This window comes from Frankliniella occidentalis, unplaced genomic scaffold (assembly GCF_000697945.3).
Source record: "Frankliniella occidentalis isolate FOCC.00 unplaced genomic scaffold, Focc_3.1 Scaffold139, whole genome shotgun sequence".
Classification (NCBI taxonomy): Eukaryota; Metazoa; Arthropoda; class Insecta; order Thysanoptera; family Thripidae; genus Frankliniella; species Frankliniella occidentalis.
The window spans coordinates 193,462-204,285 of NW_026267266.1; the positions used below are offsets into that span (position 1 = coordinate 193,462).

The window sequence follows — 10,824 nt, forward strand, 5'->3', positions numbered from 1 at the left end:
GAGGGCGTCGGCCGGGGGGATTATCGCGGAATGAAAGGGGTACGCTCACGCTCGCTGCTACGCGACTGTTTCGCCCCAAATCTGTGTGCGGCAGTCCAAATCAATTCCTCGACCGTACAACCGGTTCAGCCCCCCTGAGCAGCCCCCCACTCCTCGTATCCCGCCCCCTAGCCTCGACCCCGAGGGGTGCCCAACTGAGGTAATCAGGTGTACACAGAGTAGGTAATCCCTGGTAATCACCGGTAATCATTGGTAATCGCCAGTAATCCTTGGTAATCGACGGTAATCCTTGGTAATCGACGGTAATCCTTGGTAATCACCGGTAATCCCTGGTAATCCCTGGTAATCACCGGTAATCCCTGGTAATCACCGGTAATCCCTGGTAATCACCGGTAATCCCTGGTAATCACCGGTAATTCATGGTAATCACTAGGTAATCGTTGGTAATCACCAGGTAATCGTTTGTAATCACCAGGTAATCTTTGGTAATCACTAGGTAATCTTTGGTAATCACTAAGAAATCCAGCAAGGAAATTCCTGGAAATCTTTGGTAATCACTCGTAATCTTTGGTAATCACTGGTAATCTTTAGAAATCGCCGGTAATCTTTGGAAATCACTGGTAATCTGTGGTAATCAATGGAAATCTTTGGTAATCTCTGGTAATATTTTGTCAGAGGTAATCTTCGGAAACCCTTGGTAATCTTCGGTAATCTTCGGTAATCTTCGGTAATCTTCGGTTATCCTTGGTAATCATCACTTTTTGGTAATCAGGTGTACACGATTTTTTCGAGTTGGGCACCCCTCGCTCGACCCCGCCGGGCTCTCCTCGACCGCCATACTCCGATCCGTGGAGTCACGCCGACCGACCGGGACAGAGACTTTTCGATAACTGCTGAATACTCCGGCCCCTCCCCCTCCCCCTTTCAAGCAACCACCATCCTGTTTGTAGGGCGCTTCAAAGGGCCGTCCTCTCCTGCCCACGCCGGGCACTGCTACCCCTGCCGCCGCCGCCGCTGCTCGACCCGCTCGGCCAGGCCGGAATATCAAATTACACGCCATTTTGCGGCCGCTGACTCGACCCGCCGTTTCTTTTTTAGCGACAAACGACACGGCCGAAATAAAAACACCAAACAGCCCGGCCTCAGCCCGCCCGGGTAGCCGCCGGCCCGCGCCGGGCAGAAGCAATAATCAAAGCCAGCTCAATTCATCGCCACGCAATGGTCGCAATGCCACTGGAGCGAGCGCGGACGCTGGAGCCAGGGCCAGTCTCGGCTGGAAGTGCTCGAATGCCCCCCTCCCCCCTTTCCATCTTTCTTCTCTTTCCCTCTGCTCTGTGACGCCGGAGATGAGAGAGAGAAGTCATGGGGGGGGGGGGCTAAGCCGCGCGCTGCCAGCGCAATATTAAGCCAGAGGACAGTATTTTTCGTGGGGCAAAAGGAGAAATAAAAAAAAAGAGACGCAATCCGCTGTGCCGTGTCGATGAGGCGAGGCGAGGCGCCCCCATAAATCGGACAGCAGCAATGGAGGACCAGAGGGGGTGGAGGGGGGAGAAGCCAAAGCTAAAAGCAGGGCCAGGATATCTCTTATGCACTTTGACAGCGATTTCCCGGGGAATTTCTCTTCTAGCTCTTTTGTTTCCAAGGGCGCCGCACGAGAGCCAACAAACTGGTGCGCTGCCGCGAGTGTTTCTCCTTGTGCGCCGCCGTCTCTCTCGTCGCTGTTGCGGTGTTCTTACGGTCGTGTTTTCGGTTTGAATGCTAAAACGCCGTCTGTCAAGCCCCTTCTTTCTTTGCGGCGGCGCGGATGCGAGCTCTGGGAACCCGCGGCGTGCACGTCTCGCACCGAGTCGAGACTCCTCAACAGACTCAACCGGAGCCGAAGCCTCGCCGCGCCACGCGTGGCGCGTAAAGCCAAAGCCGGAGCCGAGCCGAGCCGTGGCCCCCCGGGACAGCCTCATCCTCCTCGTCCACTCCCATTCACTGGCGAACACCGGCTTTCAGTGGACGAGTGCAGGAGCGTGCCCCACTTGTCAGCGAGGGGGCTCACAGGACCACACAGCGCAGCACGCAGCCCCACAGCCCCCCCCCCCCCCCCCGCCGTATCCGCGGAGAGCGCGCCTAAGTGCCCTACCTGTTCTCCTCTCGGGGAGAGCAAAACAAATCAGCCCTTTTCCCGCTCACCGCGTCGTCGCTCTGGTCTGGTCCTGAGCGGCGACCTGAAGTCTCTCCTGTGACCATGCATAAGCGCGGTCAGGCGCTCTCCTCACGCACTGAGAGAGTGGGAGAGAGGGAGGGAGAGAGGGAGAGAGGGAGAGAGGGAGAGAGGGAGAGAGAGAGGGAGGGAGAAAGAGAGAGAGTTGCCGTCTAGGACGCTGGTGTTCTGTGGTGGCTAGATTAGTGGTGCCTCGCGAGAGGACCCTCGGGGCCAGGGGAGAGAGAGAGGAGAGTGGTTGAGCCCTACGCGGGTTTGGGCGTAGCAGCCCGACTAGCGGGGGGGTAGATAAGTTACGGATCGGTGGGATTTACGAGCGAAACGGGAGAGATCATGGCCGGCGGCGTATGCGCTGCGAATTGAAAAGGCCGGTGTGGGCTGCGGGGACAAGAAGAGGGAGGGGGGGTCACCCGCCCCGCCCTGGCCCGCCGCCGCCCGCACTTCTATAGGACCGGGGAGGGAGGACGATTGTCGACCCAGATTCTACTCCTTCTTTCTGGCGCGTCTTACCCTGCCCTGCTTTGGCCGGACGTCGGCGCGCCCTCCTCTCCCTCTTGTCACGGCTATTCGGAAGGCGCTGCTTCATTTGCATTGCGAATTGAGCGTTAAATCGGATAACGACGGAGAAGAAGCGGGGCGGGGATCCTCACGCCACGCGCGCGCGCTTCCGGGAGCTCCGGCGAACGCCGGGCGTCTTCGGGGCGCCTGGTTCAAGGGCTCCCGTCGGAGCGGGCCCGGCCGTGGCGAGAGCGCAGCGCGACCGACTTTGCCCCAGCTGCTGGACGAGGGCCTTTACCTGCGGGAGGGGGCAGAGGGCCTGTCCGTGCCCTGTCCTGTTGCCCTTCAGGGACCCTGGCGGCAATAGGCCGCGCGCGCCTGAAAGGGGGAGCCGTCGGCCAGCGCATCAGGTCAAGTACAGGGACGACGACTGTCAATATACTCTCGAGATGAAGGTCGGCCAGCCCAGCCCAGCCCAGCCTGGCCTGGCTGGTGGGAAGCGGGGCGGGGCGGGGCCGGGTAGGGTGGGATGGGCGCGCTGACAGCCACCTCCAGATGTGCCCCCTTCTAAATTTAGACGGAGACGCGCGCGCGCGCGCACCCGCACATGCCTTTTGTTGACCGCAGGCGCCGTTGGTGACGTGACGCGTAGGCGCTGCTGTGGCGTGGGGGCGGAAGAAAACAAACGGGACACTAGAGGAAAGAAATGAAAAAAAAACCTCCTCCACTCTTCTCAATTTGTTCAGAGTTTTAAGACTGTCTCTACCAGAGGTCAAAGAGACCCCCCCCCCCCTTCCTTACAGTCTCCCATATATAGCACCAGGGGGCTCGGCGTGGCGTTCCGTTTTTTTCTTTTTGACGTGGCACAAAGCTAATGGTTCAAAAGTGACAATATAGTATATATCTTTAGATCGGCTCGTGCTATATTGCCGCCCGCGCGACTTCGCCTGCCAGAGCAGGTATCGTCGGCCTTATCTCCCGAGCCACGCGGAGCTCGCGCTGAGTGTTCTTTAGTGATTGGTTCCCCAGCGGCGACGACGCCGAGGTATCAGCGGTGTTTTTATTTGCTTCTTTCTCCCCCCCCCCCTCTCTCTCACTCTCTCTCTGCTCTCTCTCTCCCTGCTCTCTCTCTCTCTCTCTCTCTCTCTCTCTCTCTCTCTCTCTCTCTGCTCTCTCTCTCCCTGCTCTCTCTCTCTCTCTCTCTCTCTCTCTCTCTCTCTCTCTCTCTGCTCTCTCTCTCTCTCTCTCTCTCTCTCTCTCTCTCTCTCTCTCTCTCTCTCTCTCTCTGTCTCTCTCACTGCTGTCCGTCTGCGCACGCGCCGCGAGCAGCTGGTCTTGCGGTCTTCGCGCTTCTCATCGCTATCGCCGTTGCCGACCTCCCCGCCCCCGCAGGGACTATGTGGGTGTGTGCGTGTGTTGATCGGTTCGTCCTTTGCCTACAGGTGTCGGAGCAATGACTGCCGCCTAGGGCCTTGGAGGCAGCTTCGGCTGCTTATCGGCGACGGTCGTCGCCGTATCTCGCTCCTCTGGCGCGCTGGCGGTCCGCTGGCGGTGCCGCTGTGCCAGTGCGATGCCCAAGGCCCGAGCGCGATGCAGTCCCGGCGGCGGCGCATCACGACGACAGTCTGACGGCAGCCCTGCGGACCTGAGCCGGGCCCCGGCCCCGTGACCCGTGACCACACCATGGTCACGAACGGCAGCGCGGAGGGCGCGGCGGCGGGTCCGGACGACCCCGTGCTGGCCGGGCTGGCCGGGCTGGCCGGCCTGATGGACGGCAACGCGTCCTCCGCCTGGACGGCCTCCCCCCTGCCGTGGATGACGTCCAACCTGACGGTCAACGCGTCCGACGGCTTCCCGCTCAACGACACCGAGTACGGCGAGTTCCATACGTACGAGCTGCCCGTCTGGCGCCAGGTGCTCTGGTCCGCGCTCTTCGCCGGCATGGTGAGTGCTGTCCGCTATCTGTCTTCCGCGAGCTTCCACCCCGCCCGTTGTCTCCAACCTCATGGCCACTTCCCTCGCCATAAGGGACCTCCGTCCCCCTCCCCTTTTCGCCGTCTGGCCGGCCTGACCGTCGCCTTTTGGCCGCGCGCAAAATCCGCGGCCAAAGTTTGTCCGATACTCGTTTGTTGGCATACTCTCTCCAGCCTGACGCCTCGCCCCCTCGCCCCTCGACGCTCCCCGCCTCGGGCCACTGTAATGGAATGGCGCTTTCGGCTCTTTCACCTCTCACGTCGTCGGCGCGGAGAGCGTCTCTGGGCGTTACCGCTCATTGTAGCGAACGCGCTGAAGGGCACGCCGGCGGCGCCCAGCCTGGGACCCGGCCCAGGGGTGTCGTATTGTGTGTCGTGCTGTGCCGCGGGAGGCGCGCGTAGAGGCCTAGGCCGGGGGCTCAGCCCAGCCCGCCGGCTTTGGAGTTCTTCTCTCGGGTCGCGTGAGGGTCGCTTCTCCTTCAAACGGAGATAGACACGTTTTAGACGCAACCCAACAACAGTACACTGTATACTTGAACCGTGATTTCTTTTTACAAAGTGCATATAATGGCATTTTGTACTTGAAAAAATCAAGAAGTGTAATGTACTTAATCCAAGATCTCCGAGGAGTCGACCACTTTCAAGAATCACTTAAAACGTTTCAAAAGAAAAAATTAGAGTTCGAATCATTTTGAATCATTTACAATCACTTTCAATCATTACAATCTTTGCAACATTTTCACTCATTTTCAATCATATACAGTCAATTTGAATCATTTACAATCGATTTTGAATCATTTTAAAATAATTTTTCAAAAATCACAATCATTTGCAATCAGCTGTGATTGCAATCACTGAACGATTTTTTTAGGAGTGAAGGGTAAGGGCCCCTCGAAGATCTCACATTTTTGGACGCGTGTGTGGATTTTCAACCAAATCACAAAGTTAAAGAAAAGAATGCAAAATAAATGTAGTGTGGATTGATTTCTCTCGCAAAAATAAAGCATAATAGTGTGGATTAATTTCCATCGCAAAAAAGCCTTTTCAACTCTGTGGTCGATGTCGGAGCGCATACAAAACGTGGCAGGCGCTTTAGCTGGAGTGCCCATCAAACTACAAGCGTCGGCGCGCGTAAAACATTTCCAATTGTTCCTGGTTGACGAGCCATCATTGCCCGTGGCAGGCCGCGCGGCGCACTGCTCGGGTACCGCTGTAAGCTGTATTTAGTTAGGGGAGCTAATCCGGTGAGCGAAACGCGAAAGCCCGAAGCGAAAGCCGAAAGCGGAGAACCTGGAGGCGGAGGTAAATAGGTACGCAGTAGGTTCTCTAGAGAGACTGAAGGTGCCCACGGCGCCCTCGTCGCGCTCAGCTTGGTTAGGCACGACAGATTCTTTGCTTTCGGCTTTCACTTTTATGGCCACTTGCGTTTCACTGTCGGAATTAGCTCTCCTATAAAACTGAATACAGCTCTCTAGTGTGTTATTATTGGCGAGCAGTCAACGGGCGCGGGGCGGGCAGTTGTTGAGACACGTGATGATGGGGTGGGGCGGGCGTACTATCAGCGGACAACACAATCATGCGCACCCTTGCACCCCCCGCCAGCGCCAGCACCGCACCTCGCCCTCAGACTCAACTGAAGGCAATTTTGAAAATGGCGGCTCTTCAGCCCTGGCTTGATGGCCGTGCCCTCACGTCACGACAGCCTCGTGCGGCGGGACCCAAGTGATTGGCGGGAAAAGAAAACGGCCGCGAAAAACGTTTTCGCGACTAGTCCACCTCTCTTTTCCTCTTCTTAGAATGTCTCTCAGGATCCCAACCCAATCTGGCGAAAACGCGAAAACATAACTGGGTCTTTTGCAGTTTATTTCCAAAAGAAAAAACGATCTGGTATAAACCATATAAACTGTGGGATATAAAGGGAATAATTAAAAAAAAAGAATGGCATAGAGGCAGAGGCGGGCGTGCCCGTGGCGTGGATTGATGTGTTGCTGCCCGAAGACTATGCTTTTATTTCCTGAATTCATCGATCTCATAATAATTACACTTTTCGGCTAGACAGACCGAGGGGGGGGGGGGGGCTTGTCCGATGACGCCCCCGAGGCGCAAAAACGTTATGGGCCGCGCGTGGGGGGACGCAGCGGAGCAGCGGCGGGATCTGGATCCAGCAGGAAAATCGCGGCCACACCACGCCTGGCCTGTCGATAAATTTCTATATTTCCCCCTGCTGCTGTTCGCTGGCTAGCTCTGCGGCCGGGAGCCAACCGTGCCGCTGACAGTGAGTGGCGTGCACTTCACCTGAACCGCGTGCCGTGCTGCCCTGTCTGCCCCCTTTCCCTATTTTCTTCACATTCGCGACTGTCCGCGAACTCACCACGTCCCAACTATTGCTTTTATCTTCTTCTTCTTCTTCTTCTTCTTCTTCTTCTTCTTCTTCTTCTTCTTCTTCTTCTTCTTCTTCTTCTTCTTCTTCTTTTCCCTGCTGCTGTAGTGCCTCCTGGTGACCTCTGACCCCCTCGCATAAACACGCCACACACAGGGGTCGCGCGCGGTCCTTCCCTCCGAAAGCACCGCTCTGAGCCGCCTCTTCTCCGCGTCACGCCTCGCGGCTCGTTATATCGGTTATGTCACCCAACCCCTTTTTCGTTCGCGCGCGCGAAACCCTTTGACAGTTTGGGGTCGTCGTCCCAATGTATTCAAGATTTTATTTTCGACACGAAGCGGACAAGCAAGAGAAGCTTTCACTGTCTTGCCCACCATAGCACAGCATGGGCCTATAAAATCTATTTATGAAAGAAACTGACTTACTTGTTTTTCGGTATTTTTTTTACTATCCATTATTTTTCTTTTGCGGCACGCCGTTTCCGCCATTGTGACTGGGGCGCCTAGATAGGAGGCTCCGGGGAGGGAGACGCGACCGCCTCGCTGAAATAAGCCGACCGGACCCTTGATTGATGACCCGATTGCTGATGCGGCACATCGGAGACCCGCCGCCGCCGGGACAGACGAAAACAAGTACACGCCCGCCGCATACGCTCCGGCCCGCCCCGGCCCGCCCCGGCCCACCACCACCGCCCACCGCAGTTAATCGACTGTTTTGGAATGTTTAATCGAAATCCCTCGTCAGAAGGAGCCGGGGCCGACCGCGTCGAGCTTGCAGACGCACGCTGAGCAGGGGCGCTTTATTGTGTGGGGATGAACAGCGGGCGTCTCTCCCGACCGCGGCTTTGGCCTACCGCTACGACACAACAGTGTTGCAGGTTTGCATACTCAAGACGCAAGGGGCCGTGGCGCCTTAGAGCGAGTAGGAGTAGGCAACCTAGCATACTGTTGTGTTGAGTCGTGGTCCTGACGCAGGATAGTGTGTCCTGGGCGAAACTGTCATCTTGTTACACAGTCAGATTTGCAGAGTACTCGCGGCTTGAACCGTAAGCAACACAGTAAAAACAATGTCCGAGGTTTTTTGAGGGAAAATGGGAAAATGGAAAACTTTAAGAACTGCCATATTTGAGGAAAAGTAATGAAGTTATTTTCCCGAGGGGGAAACGACTAAGGTAATCCGGCTGACAGCCGAAAGGTAATCCGGTAGGGGTAATCCGAGGAAATTCTAAGAAATCCGCGGTAATCCGGGGAAATTTTGGGGTAATCCGGGAAAATTTTGGGGGTAACCCGGGGTAATTCTGGAGAAAAAGCAACGTAATCCGGAGGACACTCCGGAGGTAATCCGGGTAATCCGTAATCCGTAATCCGGCTGACACAAAGTTTAACAGTCGTTTCCCCCTCGTATTTTCCTCATTTTTTGAGAGGATTTTACTTAGGAAAATTTGAGGGCGTTTTCCGTTAATATAGGAGTTCTTTAATGCTGTTTTCCCTTTTAAAAATTTAGACATAGTTTTACCGTGAACACCTCGCTCGACCCACACCACCCACTGCACACCCAGAAAAAATATTTTGTTGTCTGACGCAGGTGATCGTGGCGGCCTGCGGCAACGTGATGGTGATCTGGATCGTGCTGGCGCACAAGCGCATGCGCACCGTCACCAACTACTTCCTCGTCAACCTGTCGATCGCCGACGCCATGGTGTCGCTGCTCAACGTGACGGCCACGTACGTTGGCATGCTGCACAACAACTGGCCGTTCGGGCGCCTCTACTGCAAGCTGTCGCAGTTCGTGGCCGTGCTCTCGATCTGCGCGTCCGTCTTCACCCTAATGGCCATCTCCATAGACAGGTGAGCTGGGGGCCAGCGAACGATGATCAGGTGCTCTAAATCTGCACGATCAGCGGCGGCCCAAACGGCGTGGCGACGTTTTTACGACGCGGAGGCGACCGGTGGCGGCGGCGCCCATTCTTCAGCTACCGCGCTATGACTCGCCCCGAGACCGCACCGGCGCCACATCCCTCGCCAAAGTCTGATGCAGCTTTTTCACGCTCCGGGCAGCAGCAGTAGCAGCCGCGCCCCGGGCGGCCCCCCGCTTCCATATGAATGTGAATGTGGCTGTAGACGCGGGGGGTCCAATGCTGTGCGCGCCGAATGTGAATCCGGAAGCAGCGGGGGACGTGCTGCGCCGAGAGTAATAGACGCCGGCGGGGATGGGGAGGAAAGGGCGGACAGTGGGGAGAAAAAAGAGAGATCGAAGAGGAGCAGGCGTCTCCGGTGCAGCAGAACGTGAGGGAAGGGCGCGCTCGGCGGAGAACAAAGGGGAGAGGCCCTCCTCGCAGTCATATGTGGCGCGCCGCGGGGCGAACGGCTTGCATGTACGCGCGTTTGATCAGCTCGCTCACGCTCTGCTGTCGTGGGTTTACCAGTTACCACTGCCACGGCGCACCACCAAGCCTCCACGCTGCGAGGACAAACGTGTCTTATTTTATCTTTGGGGTCGCGTTACGTCACAGTTACGTCACATTAGAAATGATGTATAACAATACTGTCACCCAGTGTCCACCGTTTTTTCATGCGTGACGTAACTTTTCCACCGCCTCGTCCTGTAAGCCGACGTGGTAGTACAACGTTCCACCACTTTTATAATACAAAGGGTGGTCGGTTGGGTGGGGTCGGTGTCGGTATATTCAGATTCTAATGTCGGGTTACCCTGACAGTCGGCACCACGACATGTGTGACAGTGTCTCTGTGACGTGGCGGTGTGGCCAAGGCGGGGCCGCGCGCCTCTAAAGTTGTTGGGGCCACGACTCTATTCTATTGGGCCGGGTGCTGACGCCGCGCCGCTTTTAGGCTGCTGTAGGCTTCCCCTTAGGCTGCTTCAGGCTGCTGCTTGATGCCCCAAGACTCCCACGCGTCGCTCCGGGGGTAATGAGCGTGCCCGGACCCGGCAGCCGCCGACTGTGTAATGCTTGTGCCACATGTGGCTGGGCCGGGACGCGTTGATTTACCCGCCCAGAAAGAAGAGAGACGTGGAGAGGGGAGGGAGTAGAGGGGACGAGACTATTTACTCTCTAGGAACGCGTAAAGTGCCAAATGTGGAAATAATTACACACGTCGAGTGCGGGGGGGATAATGAGCGGTTTTGGCTGTCGACGTCGGCCAGCCCTTCCTGGTCGATCACGCACGACTTGTGCTTTCAACTAAAAAAGCCGTTCTCTGCAGCACGTCATTTTCACCTTTAAAAACTCATTTTGCAAATCACACTTGAATGTAACGGGCTGCAGCAAACCCTTTGCAGATAAGCTTTTTGTGAAAACGCTACAATGTCGATAGGATTTAGTGAAAACGACGCGCCGCCGCAGATCGGCTCTGTGCTGTTGGGACATGACAACGTCGCTCTTGCTCTCTAAGCCACACCCGGCGACGCGCGAATGCTTGCTCTGCAGGTCCCGCTGCCGCTATCCCGCCACCTGAGGGCGTTATCATGGGAGGGCGAATCAACGCTGGGCATTGACGCGGCAGGCAGACAGATGGTGTGCGATGGGCCGTCGGGCCGGGCCAGAGAGCAGCAGCAGCAGCAGCAGCTCGTGGCTGCGGCCAGCAAAGCAGCGCGTGTGCCGCGCCGGCCCAGCGGCGCAGAGCAGCCTACAGCGAAGCCCAGCGGCGCACAGCGGCTCCACGGGCAGCCAATCCCGTTTAATTCGCCACCGGAACGAGATTACGGCGGCGCTGCACGGCGCCTGTACCGCCCCCGCCACCCCC

General features: G+C 56.9%; 1 protein-coding gene across 4 annotated transcripts in view; it reads left to right on the forward strand.

Moving 5' to 3' along the window:
* Nucleotides 1–10,824, forward strand: part of LOC113208568 (tachykinin-like peptides receptor 99D) — a 136,727-nt gene that overhangs the window by 64,103 nt on the left and 61,800 nt on the right. For all 4 annotated transcript variants that reach the window (XM_052270804.1, XM_052270801.1, XM_052270802.1 and 1 more), the window contains exons 3-4: nucleotides 4,153–4,654; nucleotides 8,648–8,910. In XM_052270804.1, the coding sequence (XP_052126764.1) occupies nucleotides 4,394–4,654; nucleotides 8,648–8,910 (524 nt within the window). In that variant the 5' untranslated portion in view covers nucleotides 4,153–4,393. The remainder of the gene's footprint in view (nucleotides 1–4,152; nucleotides 4,655–8,647; nucleotides 8,911–10,824) is intronic.